The 19,669-nt window shown below is 36.6% G+C and overlaps 1 protein-coding gene across 2 annotated transcripts in view; it reads right to left on the bottom strand.

The window, feature by feature from the left end:
* Positions 1-19,669, bottom strand: part of THSD4 (thrombospondin type 1 domain containing 4) — a 348,410-nt gene that overhangs the window by 66,448 nt on the left and 262,293 nt on the right. For both annotated transcript variants that reach the window (XM_026856282.1, XM_026856283.1), the window contains one exon: positions 6,792-6,996. In XM_026856282.1, the coding sequence (XP_026712083.1) occupies positions 6,792-6,996 (205 nt within the window). The remainder of the gene's footprint in view (positions 1-6,791; positions 6,997-19,669) is intronic.

Here is a 19,669-nt window from a genome sequence, read left to right as displayed (position 1 = left end):
AAAACAATGGACAAAGAAAAGCATTTTCCTGGATAAGGTCAGCATTAGACACTTCAGTACTGAGGCTGGTTTAAATCCATGTTGAGAAAGACAACTCTCTTGGTAGACATGTGCTAGTTTTGAATTAAAGGATGGTCACACAGAGAGCAATTAATTCAAATTATTAATTATTCAGATAATCAATATATCTAAAACTAAGCAACCAATGCTACTAAACTGAATTAGCAGAAGCAGAAAAATATCAGAATTTTCTCTGCTCATCATGACTGTTGTAAAACTTCCATAGAAGTAAACCTTTTGAGGAGGCCAAAATTATTTAAGCTTCTATTAATGGCCAATTTTGTAAAGACAGAAAATATCTAATCAAAAGTAAAATATGAAGCACAGCAGGAAAGACTTAAGAGTAGAGATGAGGCAGAAGCAAATAAGCAGGAGTTATCAACTGGTATTACCACTACAATGTTTCTAGAGGAATGTTTGATTTTGCAAACATTAATTAAAAAAAAAAAAAAGAAAAAAAAAAGTAGTTTCTCTTTCTGTGTAGTATTTCCTGTCTCTTCAGTTCAGTATTCAGGAAATAACTACACAACAGATTTGCTAGGATACCTAATCATAAAAAGGATATTATAGGTATATTAATTAAAATGTTCAGGTTAAGTTTACATAAAGATTCTAATGGCCTCTTCAGATACTAATAATTATTCTGAAATATCCTTATGGTTTGAACTCACTGTGCCTAATTTCAGTTTATTTAAGAAGTGATTCCTTAAATCTTTTCTTCACAGTTTGGAGTACATCATCGTCTGTACAAAGAAATGTCTTTGTTGTTTAACTCCAGCAGAGAACAGGCAAGAGGACCAAGGACAAAAGGTAAAAAACCCAGTTATTTTAATCCAGATATTGTAATTACATAGTTTATAAGTAATGCCTTTGGTAAGCTGTACATGTGAGAGAGATAGTCTAACGCATAGACTGACACATATAGGGATGCACCCAATAAATAATATACACCATAAGTAATAAAATATAGAAGTCCTTGTGTGGGGTTTCACAAGTCCATCACTATAAACATACAGAACAGCATAGCTTTGGGCTGCAGCACTTTGTAAACTTAAATGAAAAAATTGCAGATTTGGTTTCTGAAGAGAAATGTCAGAAGTATCCATGGGGCACTCACGTCTCTCACAACTTATTTGGGACAGCCACGGAACCCAACACACACCTAAGCATTGTAACAGAAGTTTACTGTAAGCAGATCCCTTGTATATAAAGTAACTGAGACAACAGAAAAACTGTCCTCCTCTGACATATTCTTGCATGTCCAGTCCAAGACCTGAAATATCCTCTCTTCTCCATATTACGATATAGTATGTATTGTAACTTTTTTGCACAGAAGCCTTTAATCCTGTATAAATTTTTTTTCAAAAAAAAATTAAGAGCAATTAAAAAAATTGTACATTTTAAAGTGCATTAATTAACCTAATTAGCACTACATGAAGGAAATCATGGAGTTAATTGCTAATACTTAAATTATAAAAATTTTCATATGATCACAAGTGATATAGCTGTGTCCCTAACAATGTTTATCTTCTAAATTCTCTGCCAGTGTTCTAACTCCTTTATTTGTTGTAAATTTGCATCTCTAAACTGATTTCAAAATGTTATTTTAAGCTCAAGAGCTGCTAACAATATTTCATCATGAGACATACTGCTTGAATGTTGTCTGCTGCAGGGAATACTGATTCAAAATATTTTTTAGAGAATATTTTCACAGTCCCTTTATTATCAGCCACTGTTAGTTTTCATATGACAAAATCCTTAAATCCATATTCATGTTCAGGCACACCAATATTCATGAGAATGCTATTAACATCTCTTAGACTTTCATTTAAAAAAAACATTAATGTGCAACTCTTATTTTAATCACAAATACTGTATACTGGCATGTGCTAATAGAGGATGCTAGAATATGAGAGTATCATTTTACAGAAAGCATGGAAAATGGATTAGATAATAAGATCTCCTTATCTCATTTAGTGGCTGAAATAACTTAATTTCATGAAAACCAAATTTGAAGTACATAATATATTCCCTGCAGGAACTTTATTCCCTCCAGAGCTTTACAATTAGCAATGAAATAAATTTCACCATGAAGCACCTTTGCAGTAAGTAGTATTCAAGTTAAGGCACAAAATGTTAAGAGACTTATCAAAACTCTAATGTATATACTTTCCCTTTCATAAGATATCTCATAAACATCTATGCTAATGATGGCAGGCAGTATGTCTGGTGCCATTTGCAGAACTGTATCTCAAAGTCGTATGACTCCAGATGCAGACAATTGCTCTAGAAACAAAATATTGCTTGAGTTACAGGACATTACCAGATTCTTTCCAGGCACAGTAAGTTCATTACATATGGTAAGTGTATTTCAAAACTAATGCATTTTCAACCATTCTATCTTTCACTCTTGCATTAAGCTTTATTTTTACTGTTGATACCCCCTTCCCATCAGGTTCTCTTGCTGTTGAGGCTATGGATATGGATAATAACCAACTTCTTTGCATTAAGTTCTCAAGACCCAACATGCAAAAAAGCACCTTCCAATTAATCACTTCAGATTCATGTCATTTGGCTTTAAAATTTTGTCGTTATCCCAAATCCCAATCCCAAAGATGCTAGAGTATTTATACTCAAAACCACATGTTTTGCAGCGTAAGTGCTGTACCGTACTGGTCCCACTGAAGGTATTATGGTCCTACTTAATTCAGTGGCAAGCTTCCCATTTCAGTGTATGAGAACTGGCCAGCTGATGATTACCAGTGGGATAAAAAGTATGTCTTTGTCTCTTTTCTGTTCAGACTAGCACAGGACAGGAGTGCTTTGCCAATAGAAAAGTCTGTCTAAGGTCAACAGTTCTGTTGCCGAAAGGTCTAACACATCAGCCCGTAAGAAAATACTGTTGAAAACTGCTTTGAGAAGCAAGTCATTCTGTACATAGCTGAGGACTGCACTATAGTCTTGTTTAGACTTTACAGAGTCTAAACCTAAATTGTAATATATAGCTTTTGCTTCTAACTGTAAAAGAATACTAGAGTAAATATACAGACTGATTAATACACCATTAATAGTTACAATAGCAGTCCAAAACGGGGCTGCTTTCTTTCTTTCCGAACACACACACACACACACACAAAAGAAAAAATACAAGATGTTTCTTGGGTAGTTCATTTAGTTTCACTAAGGAATACCAGTTAATGTTGCAGGCCATTCTCAATCTGAACTGTTAAAATATTTTCCTTTACCAGATCAACACTCTTCCTACAGTAAAGATCTTCAAGAAATGGAAAACCTAAAGGACTTTTAGCACACAGCGGGGTGGCGGGAGGGCAGGTAGAAGAAAAGATTATGTTTGTATGAAATTCATTCATTCAAAACAGGAGAAACACCTGAGAAAAGAAAACATAAGCAGAAGAAAACTGAAACAGTGTGGTTGAAGGTTAAGGTATACAGAAATAAAGTATAGATCACTAGATGCAAAAGGCGTCTATGATTTTGTATTTTTTTATGAAAAGTTAATTATAAAGTTACATGAAGAACCAGTTGAACTACCCCTGAAATAGCTTATCTTCTTTAATCTGAATATACTGACTACTGAGATAATGGTATGTTCCAGAAACACCAAAAGCTTCATATACCACTGTCATGTTTTTTCTTTTAATAAGTTTATTGTTTTCAAGTAGCAAGAAATAGATTTTATTCTGCAATCACTCCAACTTGTGCGCAAAGAACCAAAAATGCGATACATACAATTAATAAACCTTATTAAGCTACCATCACATTCAGCATCATCATTAGAACTATGCTTTTTATGAGGGTCACAGGTTTTGCAACAATAAGCAATAGATTACTACAAAAAAGCTTACAAAAGCGGTATTCAGAAGCTTTCAAATGTCTGGATGACGTTTAGCTGAGTTTGAAACTCTTTAGGTAAGAAACCTCACATTCTTGCCTGCTTTTTCCAGCCCCCCCCCATTTTACAGAAATACCTCTTTGTGAAAACACACTTTCCTGATTGCTTATTTGCTTATTGCTTTTAACAAGGCAGTGACAAGATATGAAGCCTTGTAAAAAATGTTCAATAAAACCACATGGAACTCGAGACAATCTCCTGAACAGAGACAAGCCAGATAACTCAGATTCCCAGAAACATCTGCTGTCATCGACTAAAAAAATTTTATTGACCTCGAACTGACTTATGATTTTGCATTGAAGAAACCATAAAATGGGTAAAGTGAAAGGAAAACCAAAAGCAACTAACTTAGACTGCTTGCAACAAGAAGAACATTGCTTTACAAGCATTTCTCACTGCTACAGCTGGACTGTGATGGAACAGGGACCTGAAACTCGAGTTTTGCAAAGCACTGAACTACATGCTTTCAGGAATGGCTGCTGGGTTGTTTTCCTTGTTGCTACTTCACCATAAGGATGAGTTTAAGATCTTTTTATTTATTTTTAAAATTCAAGACTTCTGCTAATTAACATAAATACAGACAAACTAGATCTGAGTTTTCAAGTGTCCCAGCTCTACCGGTGTTATGTGCTCTCTGAAAAATGTGCATGTTCAAACTTCAAATGTTTTATCAATGAGAAATTTGTGACCACCAATATGCCAAATAAGAACCACCCTATTACCATTTCACTTGTCTAAGAATTTGCCTCATAAACCTTTCTCTAGTTTCAGTTTTCTGACCTGTTAGAAGAACTTAGAAGAACATGTTCACTCCTGTCCTGGCACAACTCACCTGCCTCAATAAACCAGGTTTATGCGTAATAGTGTAAGCAGAGAGGCTGGACTCCTAGCTGGAACTACAGCCTCAAGAATTCCTAACAGGGGAGAGAGCTGGCAAATTTAGCAGACTAAATCCATACCAGCAGCTTGAAAATGAAACATATGAAATGGATATTTAAAAAAAAAAAAAAAAAAAAAAAAAAAAAAAAAAAAAAAAGAAAGAAAAGATGATAGTCAAGAGCTCAGGGGATAAGGAGTAGCATGGGAAAGAAAAACTTTGCCACTTTCCCATACATGCCAACAGTCTGGTTATTTTTAAGCAAAAAATGTTACTCTTTTTCTGTCCTGCCCATTCCAAAAATGGTCAAGTGGCTCAGGACATTTTAACACAGTTAAGGGAATTCTTCTGCCAGCTGTTTTCTGATGCTGGTATGTAAATCTGACAGAAAAATTACATTCAGCTCCATGATTTTATGTATTAGTAGCGTGTCTGTTTTCACTGGCCTGCCAAGTAAGCTGCATTCTCACCCATTTTCTACCGAATGTACAAGTATCTCTGGAAGCTTTCTAAATAGAATTATTGTTTGATTCCGTCATCAAACAAGTTAGTGTTGATGGACATTATACAAACTGTTCACAAGAAAAAAGGAATGCTAGTGTATATAGGTGTATATAATGTACCCAAAATACATTTGGATGAAACCAGGACAAATTAGAACTCATAAGATCACCCTACAAGAGGTCCAGAACATTCACTTGGTTTTCTTGGACTGTGGGTAGCTTGTATTATTTTTTCACTTTTGAAGAGGCACTTTTTTTGTAAAATGATGGAGCTCACATTACACTTCAGGCTGTTACCCATAATAAACTCCCATTTACACACAAACGTTTCTGTAAAACTAGTTACAGCTCCAGCAGGAATTAATGAGAAGAAAAAAAGGGAGAAGCAGTTCAATACTGAGCACTTTCCTTTCTTGTACTTGAGCGGTAGCTGGGATGGTTACCAGCAGGAAGTGAGATTAAGCAGCTTTCAAACAAGAGTACTGGGATTTGAAACTTTCAGTACAGCTAGACAGTGCTAGTAATAATTACATCAATCTAGCAAGAAAGGCCTTGTGTAGCTCCATTTTTATTATTTGCTATGGTAATTTTAAAGACAGATATAAAGATGGACTGACAGGTGAAGAGAAATTAAAGGGCGAGGGGCAGGTCTTCAAAATCTTAACCTCCTCTTCTCTCTCCAGTCATCTCAGTAGAACTGGCTCCAAAGCAGTAGCACAAATGTAGGCAGACTAAGTCCTTCCTAACCTGGGAATATGAGAGGTTGCAACCTCTCATGAGGGAATGGCACAGTTCACAAATGCTCACCAGACAGACGTAGATCTGCAGAAATTCCACATAATCTCTAATTTGCAGCGCTCTAGACAGATCTAGAAATATACCACAGATGTTAATAGAAATATTCCAGGATCCTCTATGTTTTTGAATTAAGGCTCGGCTTCAGAATAAACAATTGTACAAATGACCTTGCATTCTGCAGATACCACCTCAGTATCATATTATCTCAATTCAATTTTTATATACTTTCACTTTAAAAGAACTGAAATTTTTAGGCAATCAGAAGATGCCTTTTTCAAGACACTTTACATAACAGATCATGCCACTTGGCTGGATTCTTGATCACTCAGAGAAAGTGAACGATGCGGGAAGCGTAACCACCACAGTGGAACCAACTAATAGTAAACAACAAAGCCAAGTCAGATGGACAGGGAAATGGATGGTAACAGGTCTACAGTGTTTGTCATGCAAAATTAAGCCAGAATTACTGCCACTTCGTTCTGATCAAAATGCCTACTTAATGATTTTCTTTCTTCCTCCTCTCTTCTCCTTTCTTGCTCCTGTCATCTATTTCACACTGTTTAGAAGGCTTTTCCCGGCATAGCCTCCACCCATTGCACTAGCACACAAAGAATGCTTTATTCTCTGAGAAGCAACTTACCCAAATAGTTGTTGCTCTTTGACATCTCAGTAATGTTGATTTTAGTAGCTCCTTCAGGAATTTCCACTATCTTGTGGTAGCCAAGATTTGTTAGCGTGTGTTTGAAAACTCCAGACACAACCTTGCAAGCAGTGTTGTCCCCTCCACATATTCCACACTTGTCAATCACCTTGTCTGAACCCAGATAGTCGTCACAGCCAATGCTCTGCAAAATAAAATAAGATTACTTTTTCCAAGATCTTACAACTTCTTCGGACAAAACAACTGACTTTGGACAAAACAACTGAGGACCGTATGACTTTCAGAGAACTTTCAAACCTGAACAGATTTTGTAAATTAGCATTTCAACAATTTCCTCCCTTGTTCTGTATGCAACAAGACAATAAAAAACGAGGGTTCACAGACATATTTCAAGTTAGCCAATAGTTTTTTACAGCCTGATACCAAAAATACAAGAACACACTAAAGAACACTAATGCATCAACCATTGCTGATCACAGCCTCCTCAGCTGAAAGAAAAGAATTTCTTAACAACATAGTTCCTGGAGCTGCTAGTCAGAAAACAAGTGAAGAGCTATGACTTTGTTATGATCCAATATGGGCTTTTGATGAAAGCAGAACTACTTTATATACCAAGTGTCATCTTGATCTCCTCTAAAATTGAGCACTGAGCCTATTCTCACAAAAAGGTTTCGAAAGTCTTTACACTGCATCTAGACAGTTATCGAAGTGATCATCCTGCTCACCGCGTAGAAAATCTTCAACCCACTCAGTAACACCCACTTGGACAGGAATTTTTTTTTAAAATTAAGTCATTTAAAATAATGTAAATTAAAGGGCAGAGAAAAATGTTAAAAGATTTCACACAAACCAGAAAAAAAAACTTTCAAACTTATGGCACTTTAAAAGCACACATGCTGTAGAGACTATATATTCCTTTACAGAAATGTTTCTGTTCAGTTATCTTGCTGTTTTGTATTTAAAGCCTTCAAATAACATCTATGATGAACACTTATAATCTACCTAAATAATTAACTGGCACATGCAAAATAGGACCTCTCATTCTCACTCAGATAAGAATGAAATGTTACATGAACCAGTAGAACAGAAGCCTATCACATACTTTATGAAATGTAGCCATTTGATAAGAAAACATTCACAATAAATGACAGAGTATTGTTCTATTATTTCAAATTGTCAAAAATACTTGCATATTCTTGTAAAATTGTTGATTAAAAAATGGTTAATTACTCTTCTATGGTCTTTCCTGGAAGCAAACAGCCAAGTAAGAAGGGAAAGAAGTGGAATTTTTTGACACCATCAACTTAAAACATCGGGAGTATCTTGAGCCTTGGCATCACTGTATTTCTTTCCTAATCCCAATAATAACGCTTGGCCCTAGCTGCAAAAAATGTTCTAAACTTCAAGCCAGAACCTGCTTAGTTCCAATATAAATACTTAACACCCAACATCTTCTTTATGACTATCCAAGAAACACAGATAAAACCATCTAACTCATCACTGCCAGGATCATATGGAGCTTGACAATGATACCTGTTTGTAGCCATGAAGAAAGGGAATGAAGAAGATTCCCAAGTGCTCTGTGCTTCACAGTGGGATAACCTGATAACTAAAAATGTGTTCCATCCTATTGAATCTAGTGTGAGCAGACTGTTGCATGATTTCAAAGGGATTGTGGGTTCAAATAGAAACACTTGGTCTAACATCTTGCATTTGCATTGCTTGGTGGAAATCTTAAAATCATGTATGAGTTCATTTTTTGTGCTTTGCCTCAAAATGCATTTTACTGCTAACAGAGTAATGCATTTGCTTGAACGTATGAATTACAAGTGCTACCATACCAAATCAAACAGTATGATCTGGCACTACAGGTGGGAACAAAGGTGGGGACTAGGAGAAGGGAGAGCTGGGAGAACTGAACACTGTAGGAGAAGATCAGGTTCAAGACCATCTAAGGAACATGAATGTGCACAAGTCCATGGAACAGGATGAGATGACTCTGTGGGTCCTGAGGGAACTGTCAGATGAAGTGCCTAAGGCATTATCTATCATATTGGAGAAGTCATAGCAGTCCAGTGAAGTTCCCCTGACTGGAAAAGGGGAATCATAACCCCTATTTTTAAAAAGGGAAAAAAAGAAGACCTGGGTAACTACAGGCCAGTCAGTCTCACCTCTGTGCGTGGCAAGATCACGGAGCAAATCCTCCTGGAAGCTATGCTAGGGCAAATAGAATATAAAAGGATTGGCGACAACCAACATGGCTTCACTAAGGGCAAATCGTGTCTGACAAACTTGGTGGCCTTCTATGATGAGGTTAGAGCACTGGTGGATAAGGAAAGAGCAACTGACGTCATCTACCTGGACTTGTGCAAACCATTTGACACTGTCCTGCACGACATCCTTGTCTCTAAACTGGAGAGATGTGGATTTGACAGATGGAGCACTCAGTGGATAAGGAATTGGCTGGGTGGTCACACTCAAGGAGTCACAGTCAACAGCTCAATGTCCAAGTGGAGAGCGGTGACAAGTGGCATCCTCAGGGGTTGGGGTTGGGACCAGTGCTGTTTAACATCTTTGTTGGGGACATGGACAGTGGGATTGAGGCACCCTCAGCAAGTTCACCAACAACACTGAGCTGTGGTGGGGTCACACGCTGGAGGGAAGGGATGTGCCATCCAGAGGGACCTGGACAGGCTGGAGAGGTGGGACCGTGCAAACCTCCTGAAGGTCAACAAGGCCAAGTGAAAGGTCCTGCCCATGGGTCAGGGCAATCCCAAGCACAAATACAGGCTGGGTGAGGAGTGGATTGAGAGCAGCCCTGCCAAGAAGGACTTGGGATGGAAAACACGAGCTAGAAATGTGGCACAGATGTTTGACGATTAGTCAAATGTTGACTGACATAAAAAGCAGCTGTCAATCTTTGGCTGTACTATTTGGAATTATTCCCATATAGGGTAAAAGGAGCTTGTGTCACAAACAGTGCCTGTAATGTTTAAATGCTCTTTCACAGAAATGACTGAGAAAGGTACAACGAATGAATTATTGAAGGCAAGGACCCAATAATCTGAAACCAACAACAGACAAAGAAAAAGCCACAGAACCACAAGTATATAAATGAGATAAAAATAATAAATAACACAAGATAATAAATACAATAAATAAGATATTAATAAATTATACATATTATGCAGAGTGCACTCATATATGCATTTTATATACTAAAAGAATAGGTACTTAGCAACAAATTACAATTTTATAAAGAAAAATTAAAAATCTTTACTGTGGTGTCTACTGAGGCTTCCATGGAAATGATGGTGCTTCAAAGGTGAATATTCCTATTGCAATACTGCAGAGGTTTCCGAAGAAGAGATCAGTTATAACTAATACATTCTAGAAAGCCTTGACATTTGCTTAATACAGTTTAGGCAAGCATATAAAAATGACCATGTACTCTCTAATATTTCCAGATCCAGCAAGGATACATCAAGCCTGTGTCCCACGTGTTCTATGGGAATCTCCCTTTCTAACTGTATAAAGCACAGATTTCTAGCCCTGACAGGTCATGACATACTGCATCAGAGACCTGTTACTGGTCCAAGACTCAATACTCAGGATGTCCTGGGCCTTGCACCAGAGTAATTTTGGGAAGATGAAAGAAACACCTTTCTGGCAAGTTGATTCTGTTTTCTTTCTGCTTTTAAACAGCTGCTTGAAGCTGTACAGAGATCTGGAATGGTAGTCATCCTTGTAGAAATAGGCTTGTAAACAGAATACACCCAAATTAACCAAAAAGTAGAATCCATGCAACTGTACTGAACAGATAATTCAGCATTTTTACCTTTTTTTCTTCTGACTATTAATTTAAGAAGTTCCACCTTGCTACTTGGCTAATGTACATTCATATAAAAACATGAATTGACTTTTAACTTCTCTCAGGATGTGGCATTCACTACATTTAAGCACATGTATACACAGCAAACAAATCCCTTTATCACACTGCCTAATACACTGTGATACATCAGCAAGAAAAAATTATGTTAAGGAAAGAAGTGATACAAACTGCAAGGCAGTGTGAGTGTCCTTTCCAATATTTGCTGTGGGAACATGAGTAAATCTTAACTATGTCAATAGTTATAAAGATCAGAAGTCTGGCTAGATAAGCAGATAGGTCTGAAATCTCAGACAGTCTCCTTCTACAACCCTGGAAGGTTGAGACATAAAGTGGGTGCCAAATACATTAACACCAACTTAACAGCCCAGTACACTCTCACAATGGTGAAAGGTGGCCTCAGTCGGTTGTTTTTCATCATGTAGTAGATGTTTACAGAATCCAAAAGCAGGTGTCACTTTTCAAGTCCCATCACACATAACATTAATACTACGAATACAGAAATACTAGGATTGTGAATATGAGATGAATGAGAAGACAAAGGTAAATACATTCTGCCCACCAAAAGGATTTCGGACAGCACTACTGCAAGCTGTTCCTTGGCTATCGATATGATGAGGTCTATAACACATCTGTCCCTCAAAACATTTTCTTGCAAAGTGTTGTTTCTTAGAAGAGGTACTTTTGACTTGCACTATCTGTACATCTTCTGCATTGCTCAACTCTTTTTTGCAATGTGGTTTAAGAACTCTTTTAAGTTACAAGTTAGCATGAAAGACACTGTTCAAGAATTACAGCCAACTATACGCCAGAAATAATTTAAATAAAAACCCTTGAGAGAAACAAGGGACAATCTGGATGAAGTATTCAGTGGTGGACTTAATAGGGATTTAGGACTATGTATACAATAGAACGGGGCTGGTGCCAGGCATCTGAAAACATGAAGTGCTGATCCTTGAAATGGAAAACAGATGTCACAATTTCAGTACTAAATGATTCTATCAAAAATCGTAATCTCTGTGGTAGAGTGGCATAAATAATACAACACGACAATAACTTGCTTCCATTGCATTGTATTATCAGGTAGAAAAGCCACAGTTATGAGTTGTAGTATATTAATACTATTAACTTCAAAAATCAGTCATATTGACAGGTAGTCAGCTAAAAGTTGTAATATGTAAGTAATTTGGAGTCCGGGCATCCATGGGGCCAGAAGGCAGATGAATAGAATGTTTACTAGAAGTCATACCTAAGTATAAGTACAAAATTCTAGGAAAAGGGTTAGGGACAGTTATGGATGTACCACAGCTGATTCAGCTGCTAAAGAAATGTGAGGCAGGGCACTGTGAGAAGAGGAATCAAGCAAGGTGAATGGCCTGAAATACCACTAAAGAAGTTAAGCAGGTAGCAGAATACCTGGCTACTGGTGGGCGACTTGCTTTAACACTGTACATTACCAATAAATCCTAGTTCTACAAACTGCTGAGGTTACTGATAATTAAGTTTTATATGCTACAGTCCTATGAAACAGAGCTTCAAGGGAGCCATCATTTTTGCTGTTCTGCTTGAGCAATACTACATCTCTTCCAACTTGGTATTACTGATGTAGCCACCAAAAAACATGTTCTTTGCCATCTGCTCTGTGGAATAAATAGAAGTATTGTGATTAACTGTTAGCATTGTGGGTTATTTCTGGAGTTTAATACAAAGATGATGCCTTTACTTTTACTCTTTCCATGTTCTGAAAAACTTGATACATAAGTCTTACAGGGTGGTATAACAACAGTATCAGAACTAGTCATACCTCCTTTCTCAAACTTCTGGTCATTCTTCCAAAGTAGTTCAACACTGTTTGATAGTGAATCCATCAAAAATCACGAAATACCAAAACAATTAAATTTACCTTTGCTAGCTGGTATTTTTTCAGGATTCAGTTACAATACTTAACTTTTTCCCCCCTCCTATAAAGTATCCAAGTTATTAAAAAATGTATTTTGAATATATTAGGATTTAAGCTGTTTAATGCTATGTAACTTCTACAGAGAAGCAGGATTACATGAATTATTAAATACTATACTGACAGGAAATATTTCATTTAAATTACTGGATCTAATGCTAAGGACTAATTATTTGCTGCATTTAAGGAACAAGAAAAGTAAGATCCTCCAAATCTCACATTAGCTGTTTTGAGTCTCTTTGCCTTGTAAGTATCCAGGTACCTGAGCAGAAACCAGTAAAAATACTCTGTGGTTTACATTAGAAAAATACTACATCAGGGTAAGAAAATCTGCATGTTCATGCAAAACTACCACAGCAACTGGGTAAGCCATGAAGATTATCAACACATGGAATGATTAACTTTAGCACACATATCCTGTCACATTATTTCATGCTGAAAATAGAAAAGCAGATTTAAAAGAAAAATGACATCCTCTAAGTGTCTAGATGCTTCTCTGATAATATTTAGCTCTCACTTGCTGTTACCTAGTTTCATTTGTACTGTTAGCAGCTATAATATGAAATTGATTCATCTTAATAATACATTATTCAAATCTGAAAAGAGATATAGAATGGTGATTGAGTGGCATACAGAGAATGAGATTTAAGTGTGAGCAGAGTAAGAACTATTTGTATGCAGTCTGCCCCCTAAGACAGGGAAGGCATACTGGTTAGATGTATACAGTAAGGGCAAGCAAGAGGCAGCACAGATTATTTAGTTTAGCCAGAAGGTGAAATACTCTACAGACACTTTTCATAGGTACCTTACAAGGACTTTAAATTAATAAGCAAAGATTAAGATCCAAATCAGGACACATGACTCTAGAGAAATTCAACACAGAGGGCATATATTCTCTTAACAGTGACTGAAAGAAACAAAGTAGACTGCCTACATTCTTAAGCCTTTAACAAAGACTATTTGATAAAGTATTTTGAAATTCTATCAGAGATTTGAGCGTTTTGATGTAGGAATATTAGCTAATAAATCATAAAGCTAGTACTATCATATGTCATTTAGCTGGTATTATCAAATATGTCACCCTTACAGTAATATTATTTTATTCTTGCTTTTTTTTTTTTTTTTTCTGTAATATCTATGAAATGGTCTAAAAAGAAAAAATATTGAGGCAGTAACACTACTAGTCAAACTCTCCATGAAACTACTCGTTAGACTTGATTTAAAACAAGCCATCTACACAATTCATTCAGAATAATATGATTTTTTTGAGGAGAAGATATTTACTAGGATTCATTTAGGATTTTGCAACACTTCTATTTAGCTTCTGACAGTCAGATAAGGAAGATGGGATGAATAGGTTCTAACTGTACATATTTTTTAATTACATATCACATACTCTGATCCAAATGTCAGGAGTCTGGCCTTTCCAGCATTCATGTAAATGTAAATCTGCATGTAAATCCACGTATATTGCACTATAAGGGAACACCACTTTAAATCAAGCCAAGATAAAGCAGAATTAAAGACAGACTGGTTCTGAAATCATTGCTTTGAACTTCTGCCATTACATGATGCTGAAAAAAACAAGCAGCAGGAAGAAAAAGCTTTAAAGCTGACCTGTAAATAGGTAATAACTTCAAGGTTATGTGGTATATGACTCAAATCTGGTCTTCTCAGCACACAGCTATTATTTTGCTTTTCTCAGGTCCATGAAATGAGTTGAATCTTTTTTTTTAATAAATCCTGTGGGGTTTTTTCCAGGTATCTTGCTATTTCTGTTGTTTATTGTGTCTTCTTCCAATTGCACCTAAGTAATCCATGCCAAGGATGCACACTTTGCAACTTTGAATAAAACACCAGCATAACAAAAAAAAACAAACAGAGGTCACTGTGCTCTTCATCCATATAATGTACAAACGAAGCATACAGAGAGCAGACTATACACTGTAATAGAACAATTTTCTCAAGGAATCATGCTACTGATTAGTATTGCACTATCTTCTTATGTTTTATCATCTGCATGGCACTATACAACAATTTAGTTCTTCACTTATTACTAGCTTAATTTAGAATTTTTCAGAGAAACTGAAGTTCCAGTGATCCATAGCAATGTCAGTGGAAACTGCCTCTGCTGAGTTTTCCTCTCTTGGTTTTCTTCTTGAGCAAGACTTCCAAGGTCCCCAGACACATGCCTAACTAAGGTCCACAGAATAAAACGTTTCTACCCTTACCTAGTCTGTCCTTTCAAAATAAATGAAATAAACCATGCTATCTCTGAGAACGATGAAGGAGAAAAATAATTGTAAAAAGGGTGGGAACATTACAAATATTTTTCAAGTTAAGTTTCATTTGGCTTTTCCCCAAATTAAAATTTTTCCTGAATATGTTTATTCGTGTCTACAAAAAAAAAAAGCTCATTCAAACACACAGAAATCATTCCCAAAATCTATGATCACGCTAAAGCTGAAAGTCAGGAAAGATGCCATAATAAGGTAGAAATACGGCAACAATTTAACAGAAGAAAGGAAAACGCTAAGATTCTTAACAGATAAGGGAATATTAGAGTCACTTAAGGTAAAACTGAAAGGATAAAAGCATGTAAAACCAAGATAATTCTTTCATCATTTTTGGTCTTTTCTACCAAATGTCTTAACTTTCTAAGTAACCCCTGCTCTATACTGTTCATGTTTCTCTGTTAAGAGATTCATCTTTGACCTTCTTTCATCCCTTTTTTAATAAACAGCTTCTTATATTGTAGCCAAATTTCTAAGGTAGACCAAGCTTTTCTTGCCATGTCAGATATCTTCTCCATATACAGTCTGATGTTTTTACTTCCCAAGCCTTTCAAACAGAAATGGAAAGAAATTCTCTTAATAATTCAACCAGGAATGAAATGGACACAATTGAACTTGTACATTAGAAATTTAGTGTTGTCCCCAGGACACTACGGTGAGGCAACCTCAATATATACAACATATAAACCAGCTTCCCAGTAGCTGAGATTCTAACTTAGAGACTTCTTCACTGATAAGGAATGTAACTGTATTTTTACAAAAACGATGCTGCTGTATATTTTTGTAACAGTATCATTAAAAAACAACTTATCTATAAGAGAAATCAGCTTCTTTTTTTGTGACAACATACAAAGCACTTTATCAGCAAGCCAAGAAAGAGATTTGATGTCCTGGAATTTTCATACTGGTTATGGCCTAAGCATAGCCTGGAGATAAGCAGGAATCTGTGACTGCGTGTGCACATGCGGTTGGAATGGTTGGCAGCTAAATAGCGTACAGACAAACCACATGGGATTTACTTCTAGAATACAGCCTTGAATTTGAGTTAGCTAGAGGGGAAGCTCCAGATCCTCAAGAGACACTTTAAAGATAAGCAGCAGGTACTTAATATACCTTGAATCTGATAGCACTGTCTTTAAGTTATTCAAAAGCAGAAAAGTAACCACATATACTGAGAACCTCTGTATTCCTCAGAATAAAACTTGGTTTTATTTGTGCAAAGCACAGAAATGCCAAAGTGGGGCTTACTCTTACAGGCATCATTGTAACTAGGAATTATAGACAAGACATTCGCCCAAACCCCTAAAAACATGGCATAGCTGACCCACTCAGCACCACAACACCACATCCCACAGCAGAACACAGCTGCCACAAACACAGGAAACACTTTTGATATTATTCATGTTGCCACTTTTTACACTATAAACAACATTTCTCACTGCATGGGTGGGGGTGGGTGCAGAACTGATTCAATCTTAGCTATTCCATTCTTCTACCACTATCACCCCCCTCCTGTTGCTGTTCATTGATACACTACTCTTGAAGCACTAACAACAGTGTTTTTTCCTTTTATTTTGGCTGCTAACATATGCTTCATTTCAAATGGATACAGAATACAGGCTGATCTAGTGACCACAGCTTCACAGTGGGTTTGAACACGTACACTGTCATTTAGGTTTACAGAAAATACTCGAATCCCATCATTCAAATGGTTAGAGAGGGCTGAGGTAAAGGGGGGAAAGACAAAAAGGAGAAATGTAAAAGAGAACCCAGACACAGGTTAATTAAACTACAGTTTCTTCTTTGTGAATGTATTCTCCTAATATTTGCTCAATGTATCGGTGAAAAAGGCACTGTTGGTTGGGTTTTGGCTTTGTTTTAATTCTTCACCTTAAATACTTGATCAGATCATTGGAACCATTTAAAAGTCATTTACTTTTCTTAAACATACGATTTGTTTCTTTTGAGCATTTTGTTCAAGATGGACAAGGCATTTATTGTCTTGTCAAATTTTCACTTTCTAGTTAACGTTTTGGTATTACTTAGAGGTGCTGTAATTTTTTTAAACAGACATTATTTGGAAAGCCCACATTAGAGGAAATGAACATGACTGAATTCAACAACTGTACTTTGCAATGTCCACTGTTCCATAATTCTGAGAACATATACTGAAATGTTTTTATTGCATTGCCATGATTGAATTTTATTTATTGGCTTTTGGAAATACCACCTCTTCTGTACTCTCACAGCTATAAGCAAATTCTGAGCACCAAGGTTAGTTTGTTTAAACAGAGAGCTCAGCTTTACATGTAAACTCAACACTGAAATGCTGTCATGCAGTACCCGATTCTGAAATTTCACTTCTCTGACCTGCCTGATGCAAGAGACCCCTATGCATTTTCTGAGGCACTCAATTGCTGCCAGTCAGACTGACATTCAGAATTTAAAAGCCTTTGGCAGGAGAATGACAGAAGTAAGAGCTCTTAAAAAAAAAAAAAAAAATTAAAAAAAAAAAAAAAAAAAAAGTGTATACAGATAACATAGCATAAACCGCTGACAATTAAAAATTACACATGCTATTTCATGACATTGCATGAATTATTGTTATCAAGCCACTTTCACGCAAGGACATTTGAGGTTAAAACATAAAGAGTTTGTCAAATTACCAGACATCTGGGATGTCATTCCTATGGTATTCCATTGATGTCTTAGAATAAGTTGCCAGAAAACACAAGTCTGCTCCATTATATAATCAGAAAGTACTCTGCTCTCCACCTTTACAAGAATTCCTTGCTTTTCCTCCTCAGCCCTTAAATTGATTCTTCTTTCTCCTTCCTATTCAAAAACCATGCAGGGATGAAGTCAGTCACAGCACAAAAGCTGCTCAGCACCAAAAGTTGGTGTTTTATTTTGTCACCAGCAGTCAGTTGCACTCAGTGTCCAATTCTTCCTCTCAATATTCCAGATCGCCTCATGATGTAGCATCTAGTTAATATTCTATTATTATATTATAGTATTAGCATCTAGCTAATATTATATTTTTTAGCTCCCTTGTACTGCGATTGGGCTACAAAATGGTGCATTACCTTCATATAAAATGTCTCAGTGACCATAGTATAGACACAGACCTGAACAAATCCAGTGGGTTCTTGAGCCAAGAATATGCAGGGAGCTTTGAAAGGATTAGTAAGGATGTTTTCTTCTGAATGTCTTGTAATGTCCCCCCTTCCACACATACATTTAATGAGCATAGTATATGTGCAGTAAGTGGTCAGATATTCTAAAATCTGCCCAGCTATATCTACTTCATGGAGAAACATATTTGTATGATATTAGTTACTCTTGATTCAAATCCCACTGAAATCAGGAGAAAGGTTCCCTTTGAAATCAGTGGGAGTTGGGCCAGTTAGCTCTAGTCTCCAGTAAAATGCCATCTGCAAAAGATACAAGAGTGAGTGCAACTTCTTGATTCACCAAGAATAGCTTGCTGAAATCACTGTTTTATGGCCCTTTGTAAGTGTGGAGGATTTTCAACTTAAAGTTGTGGGATTCCTTGTACCATAAATGCAGCATGATTAATGGCCTTTCAGAGCCCTTTCACCTCAGACAATAATTTAGAAGGTCTCCATGGGGCCACTTTGTCTGTATCTAGTCTTCTAAAGGTCTTGAACTCTGAAGGAATATAGTGTTGTTCATTTTCACAGTTGGTTTATGATTCTACTGTTTAGTTCTCAAATTTCAACTTAAATTAAACAAACCTCAAGCCCACTAGGACAACTACATAAAGCTAGATGATACAAAGAAAAAAAAATTAACAGTCACTGATACTGGGTGGTTGCTTCACAGATACCTTAATTTCTTTCACACTTTTGCCACTGGAAATGATTAGCAAACACTATACCCACCTCTAATAAAGTATGAATTCTGAACAGCTTTGCTGCTTTATCAATCTGTTATTCAATCATCAAATATCCATTTGGGTAAGACAACATCTAGACATAAACACGTAATCCAGTTTAGCCTTTTGACAAAGAACCTTCTGAGAAAGTCATTTTATTAGAGTTCCTTTGATTTGAAGACCAGTTTTGAATCAATTCCTTCTTCACTGATCCCACAAAAAGGTAGCAAGTTTTGTTGGTCCCCAATGCAACACAGAAAATTCTGATGTCATTTAACACACAGCCTGGAACACAACCATAGAAGCTAAGAAAAACTGTCAGTGAGAATGGCAAGAGCTGGGGAATCATAACCATCACTGAGACTCAATTCCACTGCAACTGAAAACACAAAAATTGGGAAATAATTAGGTTGAGTAACATCTTGGGAAACTAAACATAAGAGACAACTCACCAGAGAAGCAGAAAATAAAACCAGAATGGGTTTTGGTTCATTTCACACTTCCTGTTCTGGGCCTGAAGCTGCTTAGGTTCAGTTCCAGTTAAATTAACATCAGTCTAACATAAGTTGGGTAACATGGTTTGGTAAATCAGTCCACATAGCAAAACATGAGAGAAATGTAAGAATCACATGGTGAAAGCAGGCTTACAAAAAAGGGGCTTTGGCTAGGAAGCAGGCTGTGTTTAGGAAGACGGAAAAAGAGCCAATGTGAGCACCTCTGAGATTTCAGTGCTGCAGCTGCATCTGGTAGTCAGAGCTGGACTGGCTAGAAATTCTGGCATTGCACTCACTAGGAAGGTGTCCAGAAACACTGCAACCA

The sequence above is a fragment of the Athene cunicularia genome (assembly GCF_003259725.1).
Source record: "Athene cunicularia isolate RWA chromosome 10 unlocalized genomic scaffold, athCun1 chr10_part1, whole genome shotgun sequence".
NCBI lineage: Eukaryota > Metazoa > Chordata > Aves > Strigiformes > Strigidae > Athene > Athene cunicularia.
This window is presented reverse-complemented; position numbering and strand designations above follow the sequence as displayed.